Source organism: Genypterus blacodes, unplaced genomic scaffold (assembly GCF_046128005.1).
Source record: "Genypterus blacodes isolate CSIRO-AG114 ecotype Tasmania unplaced genomic scaffold, CSIRO-AGI_Gbla_v1 ptg000038l_1, whole genome shotgun sequence".
In the NCBI taxonomy this organism is placed as follows: Eukaryota; Metazoa; Chordata; class Actinopteri; order Ophidiiformes; family Ophidiidae; genus Genypterus; species Genypterus blacodes.
The window spans coordinates 1075582-1099258 of record NW_027466851.1 but is presented as its reverse complement, the minus strand read 5'-3'; the positions used below and the strand labels follow the sequence as shown (position 1 = coordinate 1099258).

The following is a 23677-nucleotide window of genomic DNA, read 5'->3' as shown; positions in this document are numbered from 1 at the left end:
TTGTTTTTTTCCAGAATCATTTCTTTGATGCCACCACAACATAAAACTGTGATCATTTTGATAATCATCTAGGATTTATTATCACAAATAAAAAAGTGATTCATTTGAAATAATGCTTTTTAATTGATTACTTGTTGAAATAATTTAAAGATTCATGGAAGTATTTATAAACTATTGATCAAACCAACATACATACCATACAGTATAAATAAAGATGTTGTATGGAAACAACAGAATTTACTCGTGAGCACGCGGATGTATTTGATAATTGGGTTGGTTTGATTGGTTGGCACCACAAAGCAATTACTGCCATTATAACAGTTACAGAGATTATACTCACATGAAAGAGTTTAAAACACTTTGGTGCCCTCTAGTGGTGTGTAATATAGTTCACAAACCCTAACTTGAGGCACTTTACATGCAGAGCATTTAAAGAAATCCAACATTGACAGCCGCAAGAAAAAACTTCTCTTTAACAGGAAGAACCCTTAGGCAGAATCAGGCTCTAAGTGGGCAGAGAGAGAGAGAGAGAGAGAGAGAGAGAGAGAGAGAGAGAGAGAGAGAGAGGAGAGACAGAGACAGAGACAGGGGGGGGGGGGGGGTGATTGAGGACAGAGAAAGACTGTCTGTCTTTCTCTCTGTGTGTGTGCCTCTTTCTCTTCCTGCTGGACTGGTTTTTATTTGATGCCTTTTTCGAATTTGGATTGAGCCTAAATATGAAAGGGGGAAGGTGAAATGAAAGCAGCTGATGTTGGTCAGCAGGAGGCAGCATTGCTCCATCCTATGTGTATGATCCCAGTACAGAAGCTTCATATTCCCAAACAGCAGCCAGCATCCATGAGCTTCATCCCCCCATCTCATGATGTGCTCAGCTGATCGGTTGAGCTGTTTCTGTTCTCTCTTCATTAGCTGCTTATTAAAAGACGCTGATAAAACCACACAGGAACCATTTTACATGAAAATGCAATAAAACACTGAATACCTTGAAATGTATTCAGAGTAGTTTAGGATAAGATGTATTTGATTGTTGAGAGGGGATTTGAGCTCGGAACCTTTGTATGGCTGTGGTTGAGCTGTAAACACTAAACACAAAATAGCAAGTAGTCTTTTAGCCTTTAAGGCCCCGGAATGGATTTGAACTCCATACAGTTTGTCTGTTGGGTTGATTTTACAAGGTTTAAAAGACTCAAACTTACCACCTACCACTTAATCCACATAAACAAAATCTGTTTTGATCGCAGTCTAACGCAGAAGACTTCTTGAAATTTAGGGGACAGACTGAAAAATACCTTGAAGATGGGCTTTGAAAGTGTGAAATTCATGCATTGACTATGTTTCTTGTGGGATCTATGACCATGGCAGTCAATTGCAGATTGATCCCATTGAAAATGATTATTGTTTTTGAGTTTAATTTAATAAAGAGGGTTTAAAATCAAATCAATCTCTCTCTCTCTCTCTCTCTCTCTCTCTCTCTCTGTCTCTCGGTCTCTCTGTCTCTCTCTCTCTGGGTGTCTCACTGGCATGGCAGCAGTTTGCCTCAGCTTGCACTTTCCCCGTCCTGACCTGTGATCGTCGCCCTGCAGTCACATTGTCTACATTCTCCTGCTGGTTCAGGCCTGTTAACTTTCCAATCAAACGTTCTATGGGAACACTGAGTAGAGCTGCAGCATGTAAACAATCGTGAAAAATTTCAGGTCTCACCAAAAAAATTGGGCAAAAACTTCTGACTTGAAATATTAATTTTTGAAGGGAAATATTTTAAAAATTTACTTTTTCATCTTTATATCATACTTTTAGAGTTATAGTGGGACACTAGCCTGCAAAGTATTGAAATTACAGTATTTGTAAGTTTACTTAAATGTACGAAATGTTCTTAGTTGTTGATTGTGTCTTTAGTGGAATGCAAATCAGAATCAGAAAAAAGTAGCAAAAAGCCCTTAAAAGGACAGAAGGAGAAGAAGCTCAGAGGGGCGGGGCCACACAGAAATAAGGACCGCCCCAGAACACTGAGACATGATTGGCTGATGTTAGAAGTGGAGAAATCCCAAAAAGGTGAGTACATTTTACCTGTAAACACTGAAAATATGAGTTGTGTAATGCACATAGACCAAATATGGAGGGGAGAGCGTGAGGAAGAGGGAGAGGAAGGGCAGAAACACACACATATGTGGCATTACGCCTGCTACAAAGAAAAGTCATTGACAGTTCATACCTATGTTCAGCTTGGTGCAGACGTTCTACCTGTAACATGCTGAAACTATTGACCCTCTGCTGATAAACAGAGAGGACAGAGAGGCAAAGCCGGGCCAGAAGAACAAGGGAGGAGGATGAGAGGATGAGAAGACAGCATATGACAGAGGAGATGATGACAGGAGAGATGAGGAGAGAGAAGAAAAGGGGGGGTGGACCTGAGTCAAACAGTAGTGAGCTGTTCCTGCAGATTTACATGTCAATTGAACCAGATCAGTAAAGAGAAAAGCAATGTGGACCAAACACACAATGTCGCTGGTCCTGATCTGCTGGATCTACAAAAACCTCCAAACCTCCAGACTGAGGTTCCTGTTTTTGTCCTCACATCAGATACTGACATGCCATGAATATACACCCAAAATAGTTTCACTGGAGAGTTTGAGGCTCTTCAGGAAGGAGCCATGTCTCATTGTTACACCATTCACTCACAGCAAACAGCACAAACATCTCTAATGAGAAAACAACTATCCATTCAATGATTGAATTTCTGAAGAAGTCTTATCAAGCCATTTTATTGTTATTGAGTCCTTAAGGTCTTATTTTCTTCAGAGAGAAACAGATACAGATCGACAGAAATGTTGGAGAATGAGGCAGAAAAGGCAGATCACCGTGCAAGAGCCGAGCTCACACAGGCCTCAGGAGGAAGTCACCTGTCCAGTTTCATCCCTGAGAGCTGGAGGGTGAAGCCTGATGTGAGGGATTCCCAGGAGAGCCTCTGTGAGCTGGACAAGAGAGACAAACAAGACAAAGAGCAGTGATTATGGACCAACTGGCCACTGTCCATGTTTGTGGCTTTGAATGAATTTGACCTGATTTGGCTTCTCACACCTTCACCTCTTCTGATGATGTCATGTCAGCTGCACTGCAGGGACATCAGCTGATGTGTGTTGAGTTATGTTGCAAAACAAACAACTGAAACACCTGACTAAGAGCGCTATATGATGGGCTCACTACTTATCAGTCAACCCTGGTAAAGTGTCCAGACACAAACTGCCTTCATGAATCCTCAGCAGCAATCAATACAAATCAATGATGGTGTGTAGTGAATATGAATCTCTAAACTTGTGGAGAAATATTACTGATATTACTGATATGGAATCAATGAGTTTGATTCCAAAATGAGGGAAACAGCATCACAGTGAGTGACAGCGTCAAAGAATTTCACAGTTTGTTTTCATTCTGCATCCACAGTCAAGTCTGAGCCTGCAGGGACTTGAAATTGCAACCACACTGAGGTCGTGTGGTGGATTTCAGGTGTTTTGTAACGTGCTATGTCAGTTACACAGCCAACCTTATATGGTCACACTTTGTTTGGTACAGGAGAGAGAGAGAGAGAGAGAGAGAGAGAGAGAGAGAGAGAGAGAGAGAGAGAGAGAGAGAGAGAGAGAGACATCATGCCAGATGACTTTAATCTCATCTGATCCATGAACACACGTTAGAGCCTCTAAAAGCTCATCTACATGAAGCTAGAAATTTAGTTGATACTAATATGTTGACCTCTGACCTAGACCATAGTAACTATGACCTTTGACCCTGAACCCTCTGTATGTTGTCATGGCTCTCTGGTTTAACTCTAGTTTGGTGTTTGGTGATGTGGGTGTGGCCTAAAGGGACAGAGGTAGGTATTTGTCCTCAGTGTGACTGAAGGTGCAGACTGATTAAGACATCTACATGCCTGAAAAAATTGATTCATAGTCACTTGATCAAGGTCTATTGAGGGTTCACACACTTTGATTTGGGCCAAATTCAATCACTTTGAAATGTTTCCATGACTGAATTACTTCCTTCATCGCAGTATAATCAGTAGTAAACGTAGCGACAGGGGCCTCTGCGGGTCTTATTAACGCTGACGACTGCAAATTAGAATAGAATTGAAAAAGTAGAATAGAATAGAATAGAATAGACCTACATTCGCACATTGTGGAGAAGTCTTTGGGTCACTGTGGTGCAAATAAAACTTAATGTATCATGTCATTTGTTTATTCATAGAGAAACTTAATTTGTGTTTGAACAATCATACAGTGTTTTTACAGTGCAGCTCTTAGTTGTAAGAACGGGTGTGCCTCTTAATAAAAGATGTGATGTGATTAAAGTCTCTGGGCCTCAGTTCAGGAGCATCAGGTGGCTGGTTGGAGGTCTCAGCTTGATGTCAGGTGCCTTCATCTCTGTCTCGGTCCTGCACATTATGACTCCACAGTCTGACAGCGTTCTGCTGCTCTACCGTCAATGAATGAGTTTGTCCTGAGCAAAGTTGTGCAATCATACCTGCGGTGAGTCTGAGGCCCTCAGGCTGTTTGGGAAACTGGTCCTGAATGCCTCTGCGCGCGCGCCTTGACGGATCTCCGCTCCCACCAATCAGAAGTCGCGCTGGGAGAGGTCGGGGGATCTCGCTCACCTGGACCAATCAGAGCTCAGGGTGACAGAACGTTTCCTTTTATGGACAACGCGAGCGAGCGGCGGCGCGAGCGCGGATAAAAGGCGGCAGGTCGACCCGCAGAGCCACTCCGAGCGGCACATCCGGGACACCAGCACAAACAAACACACACAAACCGACGCACCTGCACAGGTAAGAACTGCGACCCTTTGCTTTGAACTGACATGGAACTGTGAAGCTTGAGTTTGATCAGTGAGCCCGTTTATCGATCTCTACCTTGGTGATCGATATCTAATCACTGCCAGGTGTGACGGGCCGAAGATGCGCAGCAGGTTTAAGTTTCAGGTTTTGAGTTTGATAAACCTGCAAAACAGTTGGAATGTGAATGAACTCCTGCCTGTTAGTGAACCTGAACTTGCATGTGGAGGTGCAGTTTGTGCAACACGTTCACTTTTAACTTTGGAACTGTCAGATGCTGAAACTTGTAATTGTGTCGACGTGAAGGCAGAAGATTGAGAGTAAATTTCAGTGAGCTCAGTCAGGAACAGGAAGTCACCCAGATGTGTGTTTGCAGCTTTCTAACTCAGTTATGTCACTGCATCTTCACATGTCGTGTTAAAGGAGCTTGTATGTTAGTTCTGAGTTAACTGTCTTGCTTGAAAAATATGCCAAGTGTTCAAAGGTGTCCAAGTCTGGATCTGAGACGTCTTTGTCTCTGACCTTCCAGACACGCTGTCAAATTTGCTTTTGAGTTAAAAAAGGCAAATGTTCATCTTAAGTCATCTTTCGTAGTTGCAGTTGGGCTGAGTTGCTGGTTTAGTTGCGCCTTGCTGCACGACTCCTCCCTCATAGGCTAATACTCCAGGATGCGGATGACAGGAAACAGTCCTGAGCAGAATCTTTACCTTATTAGGAGACAAGCTGAGACTCAGGCGGCGGCTCGGAGAAAGGAGTGGTCTTGTTTTGCCTAAACTTGTTTGAAAATGTCCTGAAGCTACAGGAAGTAGAAAGCTGCAGCTAATCAGGTTTGGCAACTTGACTGCGCTGCCACGCCCGATTCCTGAGTGACGAGTGGAGCTCAGAGTGATGCAGCTGCTGATGGGATGCAAAGTCACTGTGGGGCAGAAGTCAAATGTGCCGTCGTCGGGCTTTGACCTTTAATCCCACATTGTCGTTTCGTCTGTTTATGTTCCCTGTAAATGAGACTCTCGGCTTTTATTACTTTATCTTGATATTAAACATTCAAACCTGTAAGAGCCAAGCCATGAACTAGATTTGGTGGCTTGTAAGTATGACATCATTAATGGGACCTTATTAGTTTGGACGACATCACTATTGTAACTTTATCTGACATCACAATTGTTTATTTAAGTAGCTGTCCAGCCTGGCATTGGCGGTGACGTTTTGACTTTAAACATCAAAAGGAAGAGGAAACAGGACGTGACGTGTTTTGTGTGTACATTCTTTCAGACATGGACGAAGAGATCGCTGCCCTCGTTGTCGACAATGGCTCCGGTATGTGCAAGGCCGGATTCGCCGGTGATGACGCCCCTCGTGCCGTCTTCCCGTCCATCGTGGGCCGACCCAGACACCAGGTAACGCCAACGCATCCACCGTTTCTGAAAGAAGCTAGAGGACTTTAGTCTAGGACCATGTGTAACTTGTGTTTGTGTGTGCAGGGTGTGATGGTGGGGATGGGACAGAAGGACAGCTACGTGGGCGACGAGGCTCAGAGCAAGAGAGGCATCCTGACCCTGAAGTACCCCATCGAGCACGGCATCGTCACCAACTGGGACGACATGGAGAAGGTAAACATGGACACAGAAGCAACAGCTGTCCTGACCTCAGGCAGGCCATGACGGCTGTAAAGTTGATCCAACACTGTCACAGTTCACCTTTAGCATAAAGCCTCATTCATAGCCATCTTAAGATTTTGAATTTCTCCAGTTTGGTTACTAACTATGGGCCTCGTCCTCTCTGCAGATCTGGCATCACACCTTCTACAATGAGCTCCGAGTGGCACCTGAGGAGCACCCGGTCCTGCTCACAGAGGCTCCACTCAACCCCAAAGCCAACAGGGAGAAGATGACACAGGTTTGTTTGACATGGCCGCTGTGAGCATGAAGGCATGCAGCACTGAGCCTCCTGACGGTCCAGACTTGTGCCTCCAGCTTCATATACTGGACTTGGTAGAACATGTTACTCATGTAGGATCGCGTCCTTGCTTTTTCGCTGATGGTCCTGTTTCTCTGCTTCAGATCATGTTTGAGACCTTCAACTGTCCCGCCATGTATGTGGCCATCCAGGCCGTGCTGTCCCTGTACGCCTCCGGTCGTACCACAGGTGAGGACTGACCCACGAGCGGCTCTGCACATGTACCTGTCTGCCGTGCTGTGTGTGTGTGTGACACGCTCTTCTTTCTGCAGGTATCGTGATGGACTCTGGTGACGGTGTGAGCCACACAGTGCCCATCTACGAGGGTTACGCTCTGCCTCACGCCATCCTGCGTTTGGACTTGGCTGGCAGAGATCTGACCGACTACTTGATGAAGATCCTGACTGAGAGAGGCTACAGCTTCACCACCACAGGTATGATGGTGACCAACGCAGACATTCATCACATCAGGAAAATGAGCATTAGGAGCTCACATGGTTTTAGCCGATTAGCACTAAGATCCATCAGGCGCTACATGGACAAATGAACGCGTTGCCGATGCATTAAACTGGTACTTGACTCTGACTGCATTTTGTTTGCTTCTCCTGTGCAGCCGAGCGTGAAATTGTCCGTGACGTCAAGGAGAAGCTGTGTTACGTCGCTCTGGACTTTGAACAGGAGATGCAAACGGCAATTTCATCTTCATCCCTGGAGAAGAGCTACGAGCTTCCTGATGGACAGGTCATCACCGTCGGCAACGAAAGGTTCCGTGCCGCAGAAGCACTCTTCCAGCCTGCCTTTATCGGTTAGTAACCACCTGATGACGCCTGATCTAATGTTGCTTTAAGCCTGTAAAAAGGCAAAGCTGCGTCTGCTGCCCCCTAATGTCCGTCTGCTGGTGTGCAGGTATGGAGTCCAGCGGCATCCATGAGACCACCTACAACAGCATCATGAAGTGCGACGTGGACATCCGTAAGGACCTGTATGCCAACACCGTGCTGTCAGGAGGCACCACCATGTACCCCGGCATCGCTGACCGCATGCAGAAGGAGATCACATCCCTGGCCCCGCCCACCATGAAGATCAAGGTAAGCTGGCGTTCTCATGGCGTCTGCACTTTGGTCGTGTGCCTCATTGCACCCTTTGACTGTTTTTGACGCGTCTCTGCTCCCCTCAGATCATCGCTCCCCCAGAGAGGAAGTACTCTGTGTGGATCGGCGGCTCCATCTTGGCCTCCCTCTCCACCTTCCAGCAGATGTGGATCAGCAAGCAGGAGTACGATGAGTCCGGCCCCTCCATCGTCCACCGCAAGTGCTTCTAAAGAGAACCGTCCCATAAATGTCTCCGTCTCTTCCAAAGACGTTACGCCACATGAATCCACTGACTGTTTACACTCCCCCCTCCTCCCTCCCTCCCCCCATGGTAAACTAAAGGTGTGTAAGTGCGGACGAGGAGCTTTTTGTCAGCTGTGTCCTCCTGGTTAAAATAAATAGTTCCTACCGACCCAAAGTTCCTTCTACCTCTGTAATGTGACCTGGAGCACTAAGTGAGCTTCCCTTTGCCTCCTTATCAATGTACAGCTCAACTCCTGATCAACTGAAAACTATGATTTTTGGCTTTATCAATAAAAACTTGTCAACAGTTTATCAGTGACTTTGTCTGAACTTTAAAGTGGTAAAAAGAGTCTGAGATGTAATCACATTTCTGCTGTTCTGGACCTTAGGAAGTGTTTGACAGATGGTTGCTAGGCGATATAGTTCTCTGCTTGCACACTTCTGCGTTTGTCACGTCAGCTAGACAGCTGACTGTGTGCACTGTACTAATAGGACTTGATGTGTGTAGCCAATCTCATCAGGGGAACTTGGTCTTGACCTTTGACCCATTTCCTGTGAGGATGATGGCATGTAAACACTTTCATTCCATTTTATAAAACCTTTCCATATTTCCTCTAGTGCAGGTCAAGTTTAAGTTTATTGGCAGGTTTAACTCGGTGAATACTAGAGTGCAGTTATCCAGGATCACTGAATCAAGCTTTTCATGACAAACGTGTGGTTGAACAGACACAGCTGGACTCCCATGACCAGCCAGAGGACCCAGAGCTGTAAGCACCCATCACCTCACTAGTGACAGTCAGGCAGGATGACAAACCTCCCAGTGCTTTACTGAGCTCAGGAAGCTCAAACCAAATATGATTCATATTTAAGAAAATCAGAGTGAGTGCCACAGATGAGGGGAGGTTAAGGGTTAAATCAGTCTGAGGAGCTGAACAGTGTGGTGTTTGTTTCTTCACTGTCAAGACTCCATTAAAATGATCTGCAGAGGAGTTCTGCAAGAACTTTTTTCCTGTATATCCTAGGTCACCAACAGGGGTACCGCGGTCCGGGTCCGGACCCAGAAGCCGTTCCATACGGACACTGACCTACAGCCAAAATAGAATGGTTTTTAAAGACGGGGCGCGTCTATAACTGGCGCCGCTGTTGTAGTTATTACGGTAAAGGATTAGCGAGGACAACACATCGACCAATTGCATTAGACTTAAGCCATCCCACGTGATACTACTCAGCCAATCAAGTGTGTGCATTCCAGGCGGCAAACATTGCGACTCTACGGTGCAGACAGACAGGTGAGCGAGTTAGAGGCAAATTAAAGACTAGAAAGAAAAAAGAGCGATACAGGTAAGAGAACAAAGGGAGATATACAGACGACTGAGCCGGAGGAAGGAAGACAAAAACGACACTGATGATACAACTACTAGGCTACTTAAATATATATCACACTTATTTTTCGGACCTTTGCTTCAAGACATTTTCTCTAACTGGACCTCTTTACATTTTTGTTGATGCTGTATATAATCAAACATCCTGTCCGTGCATGAAACTCTGAATGAGCCTAAACTGGCAATCATGAATCATTTGACTTGGTCCCTGACAGGTGATTTGCTGGTTTCCTGTTGGAATTCATGAGGAGGAAGTGAACGTGAATCACTTTAACCCTTTAGATCTGCTTTACTGAGCAAAATCACTTATTGCTTCCGTGTTTCAGAAAACTTACAAATATTCAGTAGACGCCTTTATTTCAAAATTACAATCAGAAGAAAGAAAAGAGTTTGATTCTTCAAACACATCTTGACGAACTTCAAAACAACCAGCTGCGAAAAATACAAAAAAGATGAAACTAGTTCTTTTCTGGGCGTCTACTTCTTCTTCTTCTTGCTCTTCTTGCCTCCTTCCCCCTGCTGGGAGCTGCTGTCTCCACCGCCGCTCTTCTGGGTTCGGGTTTTTAGTTTGGGGATCATTTCTGCCACGTAGAACATCACCTCCTTACCTGAGGCACAGAGGGACAGAGAGGGTTTGACTGCTGCTGAGCAGGACAGGACGCTCTGCTGCTCCAACACTGCCCCCTGCTGGAGGAGCTCTGTAGCGCCTCCACCCAGAGAAAAAGCTTCACAGAGAGGCAGATACGATGTGAGTGAGAGTGAGTGAGAGTGAGAGTGAGAGAGAGAGAGAGAGAGACTTACGGGAGGTGAATTTGTCCTGACACAAGCTGCCATCTGCCTGTTTGATCTGAATTCTGACCCGACCTCTGAATTGGACGTCCCTGTTCCACTCCCTGGGATGCATTTTGTTCTGACACACACAGTAAACAAATAAAAAATAATAAGCCATTGCAAGGGAAATACAGGTTTCTGATTGGCTGGAGCCTTTGTGTCTTTGCCTTCTCAGACTCTGGCTTGTATTCGTCTGTGGTACACTGTCACATTATGAACTACAGTGCACCAAGAGGCGTCACTCCTCCGTGGTCTTCATTACGCCCTTGTACGAGGTCTTTATCTAATCTAGTCCAGTACGCGTGCTTGGCGTTTACCTCTACGTAGACGTTCATCCCAGCAGCCGTCAGGACATCTCTGATCTCAGCACAGGACGGATTCTCCACGGCCTGCAGAGACACAAGATCAGCTTCAGTCCCATCAGTCTTCACATTCCCCATCAGTAAGACAGGGAGTGTGTGAGTGTGTGCACCACCAGTCCACCGTCCTCTCCTGGGATCATCAGTCATCCCTCAGGTTTACACTGATTTCAGATCTGCTTGTTGATTTTGATATGGAATCAATCGACACCTGACATGATTTGAAAAGTGATCAGCAGTAACATCAGGGAGTAAAACATGGATTGTACTTGGATGAAGATAATCAGATTGAAATGACAATGAAACTGTCAAATCTCATCAAAACACTGATAACATCTGGCAGCGTGAGGTGAAGGTGAGACATGGGTGCATCTGACCTCTGACTTTCTATAAACTTCCCCGTCTACAAACTGTGTGTGTGTGTGTGTGTGTGTGTGTGTCACCTTCTCTGCAGAGATCCTGCGACCTTCTGCCAGAGTCTTCTTACTGTTGATGTAGACTGGATACAGGCAGACGAACCTGAAACATCTCAAAAGTTCAAGCTTAACTGTGGGTAACTTAGGAATTCTTCTGATTTATGAAGGAGCTGACACGTGATTTAATATGGAAACGACGACAGGAACATTGACTGACTGTCTGCCCGGTTCTGTCTGCCGCTTGCTGTATATTGGGAGCTTTAACACGTCATGCTAAAGGCTGTTCGGATAACAACCAGGTCGTACGGAGAGCAAGGAAGGCCAAATTTAATGTTAAATTCTGATTTACAAGTAAAAAACGAATTTCAGACTCGTGTTATCTTGATTTTGTGTAAGTTATAAAAACAGCCACGCGCCAAACGTTTGGACTCGGCTAATCAGTTAGCTAGTCACACTATTCAGTTAGCAGCGCCGTGTGAGCCAATCAAACCTTTAATGTTTGTCTAATTGAAGTTAAACTATTCAACGACGCGTCAGTCGAAACCAACATTAACATTTTATCACTATACGTCCACTTATATGTGAGTGTATGACGCCGTTTGTACACTTGATATCTCTAGAATTCTATCTTTCGTCCTGAGTTTGGGTCCATGGTAGCGTTAGCTCGGGTAGGCTAACCGGCTAGCTCCCCTGTGTGAGCTCACCTCTCTTTGTCAGCGGGACTTTGGGTCAGATGAGCCATCGTGTGTTCGCGCTGCCGTTCGGCTAAATTCGGCGCGGCGAGGTTCGGTTCTGTGGTAGACGGTTAAGGTTAGATCCGAGCTGTGAACCGCAAAGCCATATGGCTGCTTCAGGTGCGATCGCTCACTGTTGACAAGCTGGACTGAGAGCGGAGCACCGCCCGCCCTGAGCGGTGCTGGTTACTTATCAAACTCACCACCAAGAGTCATTTTGAGCTTGAAAGTTTTATAATTTGTCATAATTATGACTTAATAACTCCAACAATCAATACAACATTATGACACAGTAATTATGAGAGCAAACATTAGTATCTCCAGGAAGCCAACATGTTCGTACTAATTGTCTCTTAATTCTTACAGACTACTTCATAATTTTCTGATACTTTGTGATAATTGTGAGGAAAATACACAATCGTGGATGAAAATATCAATTTTCACGTTGGTGAAATTGTTCAATCACTTCTTGATTCCCAGTTTAGATGACATTATATTATTACATAAAAATGGGGGGAAAAACCTACCTCCGATAATACCGATTATATATATTTTAGTATTTATTTTTTCAGGAGCATTTAATAATTTACATTTATTAATTTATTGCTGGTTGGTCTGTGGAATACCTGGTGTTTTGTTTTTTGTACTTTTAACTCCCACTGTGCTGTAGCTTGTAGATTGTACTGTTACCATGACAACAAAGGGCTCTCTGATTTCTGATTCTGAATACAACGTATACAGTGGATAATAAATGACTATGAAACATTTAATTGATACAATACATGAATGAAATATAAGTGCAATCAGCTGATAAAAATATATATTATGAGATAATTATTAAATAACAGGCAACAGCGTACTTGATATTCTCCTCTGTATTGTGATTTGTGTTGAAAGAAGCGACACAAATTCAGAGCAGCAGCACTGTGAATTTTATCCACACCTACATTTGAACCAAAGTCCGCACCACCACCCAAAGTGAAAACACCACCCATACTGAGGTTTATGTGATTTAAAATTATTCTGCTTAAAGTTCATTACGCTGAAAGCAATATTACAGGTAGTATAATTCGTGTACTTTGAGTAATCTTCAACAGTGTGGGAAATAGGGACTGTGAAGAATAAAAAAGGGAAATATAAAATTTAATGTCAAGCATGCCAGACAGATATGCATCAAAATACACAGGGGCAATTGAAATAAAATAAAGTATGATGGTGATTACTCTTACTTCGAATATGCAGTATGTGTGTTTAGTCGCAACGTGGTTTGTGTTTGTTTCTCTTTATTTTGTGCGATGATGTAAATAAGCTACACTTCCGTGTCCTTCCAAATGGTGTCGCCCGTGAGCTGACCCTGCCTGCGCCTGAAATGCCCGGATGTTATTTCAGCTAGCTCCTCTAGCAAATCGGCTAAACGCTGCGACGCCGCTGCCTCCTGCGCTACGCTCCGCCGCATCGGGGACTTTCGACCCATCCGACCCCCCGGGTGACATCCAGCGGTTTTTAACGTTTATAATTCTCGTCTATGAATTTACTATGTTAGAAGTTCAGTGAACGGCTCGTTTCTACGGTCTTATCGTCGACTTTGGAACCGGTTTGGCGGGACTAGATCGGGCTAACAATACGGCGAGCTAAAGGCTAAAGAAGCTAACGTTCTGTGTTTTTCAGGTAGCTAACACAGCTAGCTTAGCGAGCTACCGCGTCTGTCATGGAAGACAAAACTTTTACTAAAGAGTTAGACCAATGGATCGAACAGCTAAACGAGTGTAAGCAGTTATCGGAAAACCAGGTCAGGACGCTCTGTGAAAAGGTAAGTGGGACACATTTGCTCACGGTTTATTCTCAGCGAACATCGAGCTCTGAACGTGGCCTAAATTGCAAAAGCGGGTCCGACTAATTGCTGGAAGCAGGCTAGGCGGCTGCTTCTCGCCCCTTTTCGGCCAGTCATCCTCAGCGTTATGTCACTGCCGATGCTAAATTCTCATGTTAATAGTGTTGCTTATCGTAGGTCGGTTCGGGTAAGGAATTGTACGTTGAGTTAATTCGATGACATGGTTGCTTGTGTTGCAAACCTCATTGCAAGACACGCAGGCCGAAAATGGCTTTTTCTCCCCCCAGCATTTCCAACAATTAGCCGTTCCCTGCTTCCCTGAGAGTTTATCACCCTGCCTCCATTTCGCACAAATATGGTTTCGCGCTCTATGTCCGGGTTATTTAATTTAAGCGGTTCTTGCATCCAATGTCTTGTGCTTGGTGACCCGTGTTTGCTTTTCGTCGCGCTGTGTCACAATCGATCAGCCCGCTGCTAAGTGAGGCTGTTGCGCCACAGAAGCAGCGGCAGCTCGGCCGCTCGGTTTCCGGCCTGTTTCTCCATTAAGCTCGTATCAGTTTTATGAGCAAAACATCACAGCAGCGCGTCTGTGTCCTCAACAAAGTGGACACGACCAGCGTGTCTCACAGGCACGCCGTGATTGTGCACACACACGGATTCAGGAATGAATGTTAAGTTAAAAGTAGTTTCCAGGTCATCGTTGTCAGTAATGTCCCAACGAATCATTATAGTGTGATTATGTAACACGATCTGATCTGTGGTCCACATCACAAACATGTTTGGAATGCGTGGATGCGCTGATACATGGAGATACTTGCTGCTTCTAATGCAATGAGGTCATAACTAAGCAATGTTTTAAATGTTAAACATTGATCTGCTGAATCCCAACATGAAGGACCAACAAGAAGTCAAGCTGGTGTCTGCAAATGGTTTGATTATCTCTGTCTGGTATCTGACTAAAGAACAGAAACAGGCAAACAGTCAAACGTTTATAGATTGAAGTACAAACAATGTTTTTGAAATGTTACCCACTGCTCCATATTTTTTATAATAAACATTGTGTCTTGCTCAAGGGCACCTCGTCATGCAGTCAGGAGGGACCGGGAATCAATCAGAGCTTTGTTTGCTTAGTGGGATCAGATCAGTCTCATGTAGCACAGAAGCAGATGAACTCTGATAAAAGGAGCAGAGTCCTTCTATCAGAGGCTAAACTCACATTTTTTGCCCATGATGATTTGATCTAAACTATGGTGTCCTGTGAGGACCAACAGACTCGACGCGGCACATGGGCCGGTCTGTCTGTCGTGGAGGCTGAACACGAGCTGCTTCTGTGTTTTAACGTGTAACGCTGAACTTCACCTGAGTTCTGCTCCGTTTCTGTCGCTGTGTGCTGGTTTCCATCAGTTGAACCCTCAGATGTTTGAATTCAGAAGGTTTAATGATCATTTCCCTCTCACTTACAGGCCAAGGAGATTCTGACCAAGGAGTCCAACGTTCAGGAGGTGAGTCATTCTTTGTCATACAGAGTTAATTGAGGGATGTATCTATATGTATTTTTAATCCTGTAAGGGGTCACAGCCTGGGGTTGACTCGACCAAATGGCAAGGACAGAATGTGAGGGTTGATGGGTCAAACATGGATCAGTTAGTCTCAGTTTGTGCTCGTACATCTGTAAAGTAATGGAAGCGATGCACTCAGTCTGTGAGCTGAGTTATTCCTCACTGGAGACCCACAGATAGAACCAGAATACATGAAGAAACTCATGATGGACAAAAACATGGAAACCATCAAAACATAAAGATCAAAGAACGAGCAAAACGCCAAACATATAAACTAACTATTTCAGTTTGTGCAACAGACTTCTGTCTCGTGTTTTCCTCTCCAGGCTGGTTAAACATGTTAAATACATCCTTCAGAGGCGTGAGGATGCATAAGCTGCCTCTCTAGGGTGCAGCTGGGGGTGCAGGCTGCTGTGTTTTGGGTGTCTTCCTCACAGCAGACACAGCTGAGGGTGCCGGACCCTTCCTGTCCTCTCTATCGTCCTCCCAAGCTTGGACTCTGTCCTGTGGTTGAGCCAGAGAATGTGGTGCATAATTACTGTCATTTAAAGCGCAACACTCAGATTCATCCATCTGAAGTACAGAAAGCTCATCTACAGCAGAAAGCCTTTAAGAACCAAATGTGTGTGTCGGTGTGTTTTTTTACAAAGCTTCTGTTGACTCAAACAGTCATCAGCATGTAACGCTGTACGAACACAGATGATCACAAAGGAAATGAGGGCATAAAAGAACAAAAATATAAACTCGGTCTGCAGCCTTCACCTTCTCTCTGTTAAAGTCAAACGGGCTCTTTGTCGCTCCGACTGTCACAAAGTGCAGCAAACACATGAAGAAGAATCCAGCTGAGCTACATGTTGTTCCACTCTGAAGGTGACAGGGCTGCTGACGTGTGTGTGTGTGTGCAGTGTCAACAGGTCGCTGCTCTGGCCCTCTGACTCGCTGCGTCACAGCCCTTTGATCAGCTCAGCCTGATTCTTCACTCAGACTTCAGCTGTTTGGTCTTTGCTTTCATAAGACGGAAATAAGAAAGAGTCCATTAGAAACCAGCTAAAGTTAGAAATATCAAAGTAAATGTGAGACGCTAATCAGATTCTGTTATAGTGACTTTAGGGAGCATGGTGATGTGCCGGACGCTGGTGGGAAAATATTTGATCTGTAAAATGTTTGAGTGTTAAATCTGAACAGAGTTTATGTGGAACAGCCTATCGGTCACAGGATCAATCAGAGTGAGACTGTGTGAGGTGTGGTTATTGGGTCGATGAGCCGTTGGTGATTGTTAATAAGCCGTTGTGGTCGTCAGGTGCGATGCCCGGTGACGGTGTGCGGCGACGTCCATGGTCAGTTCCACGACCTGATGGAGCTCTTTAAGATCGGAGGGAAGTCTCCTGACACCAACTACCTGTTCATGGGAGACTATGTGGACAGAGGCTATTACTCTGTGGAGACGGTCACGCTGCTCGTCACGCTAAAGGTAACACACACACACACAGACACAGACACAGACGAACAGACATGTTGGCATTATTAGTTTAGTGAGTAAAGATCATCTGATGTTTGAGTGGGACGCGTCACACTGTGGCTTCCTGCTGAGGCGAAGGTGACAACCTCACTGAACACAGGAAGTGTCCACAGCACAGTGTCAACAAACTGAGGGAGGATCTGAGAACCAATCAGAGCTCATCTGTTTAATGGTTTGAGTGAAGCGAGCTGTAGCTTCTCACAAATGGAACCAAGGCAGTGTCCCTCTGAGCAGAGCGACCAGTGCTGTGCGTCCCTCTACATGTCTTTATTTTGCTCAGCGTCTTGTCTTTTCTCCTTCAGGTTCGTTTCCAGGAGCGAATCACCATCCTGCGAGGAAACCACGAGTCGCGGCAGATCACGCAGGTTTATGGCTTCTATGACGAGTGCCTGAGGAAGTACGGCAACGCCAACGTGTGGAAGTACTTCACAGACCTGTTCGACTACCTGCCGCTCACCGCGCTGGTTGACGGACAGGTGGGAGGAGCCAAACGCGCATCACTCACTTCCTGTTTTCCCATCTCCGCCTTCTCTTTAGCAGCCACTCACACAGGAAGTCATTCTGACAACAGGAGAGCAGAGTGCTTGGCCGTGAGGGGGAGAGGGGCGGGGCTTAATGTCACCTGCTTTTGCAGGTGGTCAGAGATATTGAGTTCATCCCGTTTATCCTTCAGTTTGTGGAACATTCAGCTCTGAGGTTGGACACAGATGTGCTGAGTCGTGGTTCGTTAGGAATCAGATCTGCTTTATTAAACGGTCAAACCGTCTTTGTCCCTTTCTGATCATTGTCTTCTCTGTTCTGTTACTGTTGCATTGACCTTTATTTAACTACCAACATCTTCCTCTGACGGTAACGCCGCTAAACTCTTCCATTTCCAAACGCTAATGAGCTCATCCATGATTTCTTTTCAGATCTTCTGCCTGCACGGAGGTTTGTCTCCCTCCATAGACACTCTGGATCACATACGAGCCCTGGACCGTCTGCAGGAAGTCCCACATGAGGTCTGAATACACACACACGCGCACACAAACAAATAGTGGAAGGGAAAGCAACTGGAGTGTTTTCATTAAGGGTCAGTGCTCATCAGAGTCCTCTGTCCCCCTCAGGGCCCCATGTGTGACCTGCTGTGGTCGGACCCCGATGATCGCGGCGGGTGGGGCATCTCTCCCCGAGGTGCCGGCTACACCTTCGGACAGGACATCTCTGAAACCTTCAACCACGCCAACGGCCTCACTCTGGTGTCTCGTGCCCATCAGCTGGTCATGGAGGTAACCACCGTCACATGGCGCTGATGATGAGCCTCATAACGGAGCTTTCTCTCAGCCTTGACTGCTGATGTTTCTGTGTGTCACCAGGGTTACAACTGGGGCCATGACAAGAACGTGGTGACCATCTTTAGTGCTCCAAACTACTGCTACCGCTGTGGAAACCAAGCGGCCATCATGGAACTGGACGACACCCTCAAATACTCTTTGTAAGTGTAAACACAAGATTGTGAGCCCACAGAGATGAAGAGTTTGTTCCCACTCTTCTTCAGTCCTAAATGTGCTGTGCTCCCCCTGTTATGTTAACGACGTTACCTGAAGTGTTGAACAGTCACTTGTTGCTTCAGTCTGATGGAAGTGTTAACGTGTGAAACGTGTTCATGACCTAAGTGCAATGGAACAGGAGAGACTCCGATCTCCTGCTCTGATGCTCTCTGCTGCTCCTCCTCCTCTCATTGATTTCAATGGCAGACAGGAAGAGCATGTGATCAGGACACAAGGCGTCTCCTCTCTTCTCCTCTCCCACAGGAATCGGAGGTTCCATGTTGAAGTCTAAATGTCTCTAACTGAACTTTTGTCTCCTCAGCCTTCAGTTTGACCCCGCCCCTCGCCGCGGCGAGCCCCACGTGACCAGACGCACTCCTGACTACTTCCTGTGAATGTCCAACGCCATCCCTGTCAATCATCCACCAAGCTCTCCCCCCAAGCCCCGCCCCCTTTGGATTGAAAGAAGTGATTAATAATGATGCTGTACCAGGAGAATAGAAACCAGTGATTGGCTGACAAACAGGTTTTAACAAAAAGAGAGGAAACGAGCGAACGGCGCCCCCTACAGTCGTGTTTTCAATATGCTGTCATTAATGCTGTGCTTCTGGAAAAAACATGTACCACAATGATCTGTTTAAGATTTTTTTTTTTTTTTGTTTATTACATGTTGAAACAAGATAATAAAACTACCAACGTGGACCAAATGTGCCATATTCTGATCCTTTCCCACATGTATGACGCAGCAGTTTGTTTGGTTTGTTTGAGTTTCAGCACTAAACCCCCACGGCCCCTCACAACACATCTCACGGCATAATGTGCTTTGTTCTGTTGCAAGTTAATTTTAAAAATGGAGAAAAATCAACAAAAACAGAATTAGCTTCTAGTTGTCCAGCTGTGGGTTGAATCTGTCCAGGCTGCAGCCGCTGCTCATCTCAGCAGATATTACTGTAATTTGAATAAAGACAACGGACGTATGAATAAAATGTCCCATTGACAAAAGACCGGGCTGCTGTTGTCTTTTCTTCATCTGGGTTTGACTGTTTTAGTTTGAAGTTGAGTCACAGTTACAGTGACTTCAGTCTATGAGCGTGTGTTACCTCAAACAACACACACTTCATATCGTTACTGTGTTCCTGTTCAAATTGGGAATTTAAATAAATGTCTCAGACAGCCTGTACTAACAGCTCTGCACATGTTGGGTCAAAAAACGTCACTTAAAGATGTTCCAGTCTGAGGGTCAAATTAGACCGGGACGGGGTCAAAGGCCAATGGAATCCGCCTCCAACTCTCGCGACAGTTCACGGGAGGCGCTGCGTTGTGTCCCTATTCCCTCTCCAGCGACTGAATTGCTTCGTGTTTGTCGGTAAACACTTCAACTATTTCAGGTTTGTGTTTTCAGTTGTGAATACGATGAACTGTTAACTGTGTTCGTCTGTCTTGGTTTCGTAGCTGTTAATTAGCCGTGCTTAGCTATCGCAAGCTAACTAGCTGCTAGGCGCTAACTGCTAAAAACAAACATCACACACAATCCAGCAGTAATAAACCGATTAATTGATTTATTTGTTCGCTTAAAATGAGACCTTATATAACACAAGTATACTTGTGTTATATATACTCAATCATGCTCCTGTTTGTACATTGTACTTCATTTATCTACAAACCATTAGATTATTTATATGTATCCTTTTATCCTCAAATACCTGAAGACAAAATCATGTGAAAGAAGATGACGGAATAGCAACACCGAGTATAACTGAGTGTAACTGAAACCATCATTAACAACAGGCCTTTACAAGCTAATCAAACATTAAAACCATTTGTGTGAATGTAAACAAAGTCGATGCTTTTCCGTTTGAATCCCAACAGGAAAACATCAGTGCTCGCCACCTTCCCATCGTCCCCTGCAGGTCCGTCTGCAGTGGCATCACCATGAGGTGGAGGAAGGTGGCGCTCTCAGCCCTCTGATCTCTGATGGAGGATGTGCTGCTGCATTACCAGCCTGGACGTGGTGACAGTGTCAGCAGCCTGTTGGAGACGACAGAGAAGCTTCTGGAACCTTTTCACTGGCGGCCTCCTTCTGTTTTCACCCCCTGGTTCCCCCCCGCTGGAGACTGCCACCCCCCCATCAGACCAGCCAGACCCCCTCCAGTCATCAGAGACACTGGTCAATTCCTAGAATACCCTGGAACTCAACCAGACCTCTCAGAGTTTGGACCCCAGAGACCGCAGACACGTGAAGACAGAGATGACCTCCCGACCCCTGAACACAGGCCACGCCCTCACGCTGAGGCCAGGAACCACAGGGTAATATTACAAGGGGATTTATAAAGGGATAAAAAGGATTTTTGGGGGAAAAAGTCTTTAATTCGACTGTACGCGTTCCAAATTATCATGCAAATTGGATTCAAGTGTCATAAACATTTAATTTTCTGTTTTTCAATGAAACTCAAGGATGGTATTGTGTCTCAGGGCTCTATGGATCATTGAATCAATCTCAGACAGCTGTAATGATCAGTTTGCCAGGTGAGCCCAATCAAAGGAAAACTACTTAAGAAGGACGTTCCACATTATAAAGTAGGCTACAGGTTTCAAGCAGTATGGGAAAGAAAAAGGATCTCTCTGCTGCCGAAAGGCGTCAAATAGTGCAAGACCTTGGAGAAGGTATGAAAACATTAGATATTTCACAAAAACTTAAGCGTGATCATCGTACTGTGAAGACATTTGTGGCTGATTCAGAGCACAGACGGGGTCGTGCAGATAAAGGCATAATGAGGAAGGTTTCTGCCAGACAAATTTATCAGATTAGGAGAGCAGCTGCTAAAATGCCATCACAAAGCAGCAAACAGGTATTTGAAGCTGCTGGTGCCTCTGGAGTCCCACGAAGCTCAAGGTGTAGGATCCTCCAGGCTCACAAGCAGAAACGGTTGCAGTGGGCTCAGAAATACATGAAGACTAATTTTTAAACAGCCTTGTTTACTGATGAGTGATGTGCAACCCTGGATGGGCCAGATGGATGGAGAAGTGGAGGGTTGGTGGACGATGGAAGACGTCAGCAAGGAGATGGCGGGGTCATGTTTTGGGCCGGAATCATGGGGGGAGAGCTGGTAGGACCCTTTAGGGTCCCTGAAGTTGTGAAAATGACCTCGGCAAAGTATATTGAGTTTCTGACTGACCACTTTCTTCCCTGGTAAAAAAAGAAGGACTGTTCCTTCCGTAGTGAAATCATCTTCATACATGACAATGCACCTTCTCATGCTGCAAAGAATACCTCTGTGTCATTGGCTGCTATGGGCATAAAAGGAGAGAAACTCATGGTGTGGCCCCCATCTTCCCCTGACCTCAACCCTATTGAGAGCCTTTGGAGCATCCTCAAGCTAACAATCTATGAGGGTGGGAGGCAGTTCACATCAAAACAGCAGCTCTGGGAGGCTATTCGGACATCCTGCAGAGAAGTTCAACCAGAAACTCTACAAAAACTCACAAGTTCAATGCATGCAAGAATTGTGAAGGTGATATCAAACAAGGGGTCCTATGTTAACATGTAACTCGGCCTGTTAAGATGTTTTTGATTGAAATAGCTTTTGATTTCAGTAAATATGACCTAATACTGCAAATTCAACAAATGACCATTTTTAGTTATTTACAACCTATAAAATGTTTTGAAACTCTGTTGTGCATAATAATTTGGAACAGTGCATTTTGAGTTTTTTATTTTAGAAAAAATACTGTCATCAGTGGGAGGTTTGTTTTCATAAAATTTGAATTATACTCTAATGGTTGATGACTGTCATTTGCATCGACTATTTAGGAAAATCTGAGAAAAATATCATTTGCATAATAATTTGGAACGCGGTGTAGTTTGTTCTAGAAGGTTTTGATCAGATGAGTTTTATTCTGGATGATTCTAAGCTCCATGAGTCAGCGTCTTCATTTGTTTGTTCCAGGCAGCAGCGACTGAACTCCAACAAACCAAACCAAAAGTTAGCGTCCTTGTTGATGAAAGACCTCATGATGGTCCACTGACACAATCCACCAGAAAGTCAACAACAGAAAACCAGCAAACCTCTAAGGATGACGACGTCTGCATGTCAGAAACACCAAACCGTCCTCATCCAGCGGCGCGGTCTGACCGAGAAGAGCGAGACGTCGCCAGAGCTGCACCTGGCTCTCCACTCAGAAGGTCGTGGAGCATCTTCGCATTGACAGGCGTCTCACTGCCGAGCCCCCTGTCTCTGTCCAAGCTCTTCCATCACGTTGTGTCCACCCACAGGCTGCACCTCCGCCAGAGGGCTAAATGGGTGGTCCGCCAGCAGAACTGTGGGACAGGCAGGGACATTGAGCAGGTCAGTGAAGGGCCTCAGAAGAGCTTTAACGGCAAACAGACGTGGAATAAGACAACTTTAGTCTTTCCTTCTTCTGCCTCCTCCGAGTCCTAATTGGTCCAAAGACCTCATGACTGGTGAAGCTCTCCACTGGTCCCACACCAGAAGATGTGTTCCCATTTCCAGTTTTGAACAAAACAAACAAATCTTTAGTTAAGTTTTTATTCTACAAAGTGAATCGTCTCTCCTCTTCCACCTCTTCCTCCTGCAGGTGTGGCGCTGTCTGAATCGAGCTGTGCGGAGCTCCGGGCTGCCGACGTGCAACGCCAACATCCAGAGGGAGCAGGAGGAGATCTGGGTGTTCTGTGACCTCCTGTACTCTGAGCTGGTGGGGCGTTTTCTGAAGGATGAACTGCGGCTGTGCGGCTCCATCCACCTGTGCGTCCACAGACGAGGAAACGTCTTCAGCATGTAGATGAACTCTGCTGTTTTTAGGACTTTTGGGACAATCAAATGGACTCATCTGGATCCATAAACAGGATTAGAATCTTCTGCTCCTCTTTTAGGGGGTTATGGTTGTTTCTGTGAAGCACTGAAGTGAACAGTGGAAATGTAACAAACGAGTATTTGAACACTGTGACAGTCGGGCATCAGGATGTCATTCATGTTGTTCAACGCTTTGATTGTGATTCACAGTTCAGCCTGTAGGTGCTGCTAATAAGGAATGGGACTCTCTTTTCTCTCAGGCATCAACAATTCAACATATGGCCTAATAGCCAATATTTCAGGGATTTTGTTGTTGCTCTATTTTTAATTGTGCAGTTTTATAAGCAGTGTACATGTTTCACTGTTCCCCTCAGAAAATTATCAAAATTCATGAAATACCAATTTTTTTACAGCACTGGGGAAAATTTAAACCATAATCCAGCTTCTAAATGACTTGCTTCTTGAGCCAAATTTCTGACGATGTCTGTTTATATTTGCTTATTTATTGCTATGGTGAATAAAATATTTCTATTTTTCTAAGCTGCCTCTCCTGTTTGTCTTCACATCACCATTTGCACTGGTCGCAGGATATGG

General features: G+C 45.2%; 4 protein-coding genes across 4 annotated transcripts; 3 read left to right on the top strand and 1 right to left on the bottom strand.

Moving 5' to 3' along the window:
* The first annotated feature begins 4725 nt into the window (after positions 1-4725).
* On the top strand, positions 4726-8422 carry LOC142996526 (actin, cytoplasmic 1-like). Its single transcript, XM_076147478.1, has 9 exons — positions 4726-4816; positions 6095-6219; positions 6304-6432; positions 6608-6718; positions 6883-6967; positions 7051-7212; positions 7392-7583; positions 7685-7866; positions 7956-8422. Exons 2-9 carry the CDS (start codon positions 6097-6099, stop codon positions 8097-8099), a joined length of 1128 nt encoding a protein of 375 aa, XP_076003593.1. The 5' UTR covers positions 4726-4816; positions 6095-6096; the 3' UTR covers positions 8100-8422.
* A 1412-nt stretch (positions 8423-9834) lies between these two features.
* Positions 9835-12009, bottom strand: srp19 (signal recognition particle 19). Its single transcript, XM_076147491.1, has 5 exons — positions 11805-12009; positions 11128-11203; positions 10643-10714; positions 10296-10404; positions 9835-10102 (listed from the first exon to the last, which is right to left on the bottom strand). The coding sequence occupies exons 1-5, from the start codon at positions 11840-11842 to the stop codon at positions 9972-9974; spliced, it is 426 nt and encodes a 141-aa protein (XP_076003606.1). The 5' UTR covers positions 11843-12009; the 3' UTR covers positions 9835-9971.
* Positions 12010-13222: 1213 nt separating this feature from the next.
* LOC142996541 (serine/threonine-protein phosphatase 2A catalytic subunit beta isoform) lies at positions 13223-19274 on the top strand. The gene is made up of 8 exons (XM_076147492.1): positions 13223-13644; positions 15129-15167; positions 16525-16695; positions 17046-17219; positions 17655-17744; positions 17850-18011; positions 18099-18217; positions 18595-19274. Exons 1-8 carry the CDS (start codon positions 13543-13545, stop codon positions 18665-18667), a joined length of 930 nt encoding a protein of 309 aa, XP_076003607.1. The 5' UTR covers positions 13223-13542; the 3' UTR covers positions 18668-19274.
* Positions 19275-19543: 269 nt separating this feature from the next.
* Positions 19544-23624, top strand: shld3 (shieldin complex subunit 3). Its single transcript, XM_076147461.1, has 4 exons — positions 19544-19660; positions 20142-20579; positions 22220-22618; positions 22869-23624. The coding sequence occupies exons 2-4, from the start codon at positions 20247-20249 to the stop codon at positions 23070-23072; spliced, it is 936 nt and encodes a 311-aa protein (XP_076003576.1). The 5' UTR covers positions 19544-19660; positions 20142-20246; the 3' UTR covers positions 23073-23624.
* The last annotated feature ends 53 nt before the right edge of the window (positions 23625-23677 follow it).

What these genes read in the sequence shown, in the direction of transcription:
- LOC142996526 (XM_076147478.1), top strand. Translation starts at nt 6,097, where the DNA reads ATGGACGAAGAGATCGCTGCCCTCGTTGTCGACAATGGCTCCGGTATG. An exon ending in TGGGCCGACCCAGACACCAG is followed by an intron (nt 6,220 to 6,303) that starts GTAACGCCAACG and finishes TTGTGTGTGCAG; the next exon opens with GGTGTGATGGTGGGGATGGG. An exon ending in CGCCCACCATGAAGATCAAG is followed by an intron (nt 7,867 to 7,955) that starts GTAAGCTGGCGT and finishes TGCTCCCCTCAG; the next exon opens with ATCATCGCTCCCCCAGAGAG.
- shld3 (XM_076147461.1), top strand. Translation starts at nt 20,247, where the DNA reads ATGGAGGATGTGCTGCTGCATTACCAGCCTGGACGTGGTGACAGTGTC. An exon ending in CTGAGGCCAGGAACCACAGG is followed by an intron (nt 20,580 to 22,219) that starts GTAATATTACAA and finishes TGTTTGTTCCAG; the next exon opens with GCAGCAGCGACTGAACTCCA. An exon ending in CAGGCAGGGACATTGAGCAG is followed by an intron (nt 22,619 to 22,868) that starts GTCAGTGAAGGG and finishes TTCCTCCTGCAG; the next exon opens with GTGTGGCGCTGTCTGAATCG.
- srp19 (XM_076147491.1), bottom strand. Translation starts at nt 11,842, where the DNA reads ATGGCTCATCTGACCCAAAGTCCCGCTGACAAAGAGAG. An exon ending in GCAGGATCTCTGCAGAGAAG is followed by an intron (nt 10,715 to 11,127) that starts GTGACACACACA and finishes GTGTCTCTGCAG; the next exon opens with GCCGTGGAGAATCCGTCCTG. An exon ending in GGATGAACGTCTACGTAGAG is followed by an intron (nt 10,405 to 10,642) that starts GTAAACGCCAAG and finishes TGTGTGTGTCAG; the next exon opens with AACAAAATGCATCCCAGGGA.
- LOC142996541 (XM_076147492.1), top strand. Translation starts at nt 13,543, where the DNA reads ATGGAAGACAAAACTTTTACTAAAGAGTTAGACCAATGGATCGAACAG. An exon ending in CGCTGCTCGTCACGCTAAAG is followed by an intron (nt 16,696 to 17,045) that starts GTAACACACACA and finishes TTTCTCCTTCAG; the next exon opens with GTTCGTTTCCAGGAGCGAAT. An exon ending in CCCATCAGCTGGTCATGGAG is followed by an intron (nt 18,012 to 18,098) that starts GTAACCACCGTC and finishes GTGTGTCACCAG; the next exon opens with GGTTACAACTGGGGCCATGA.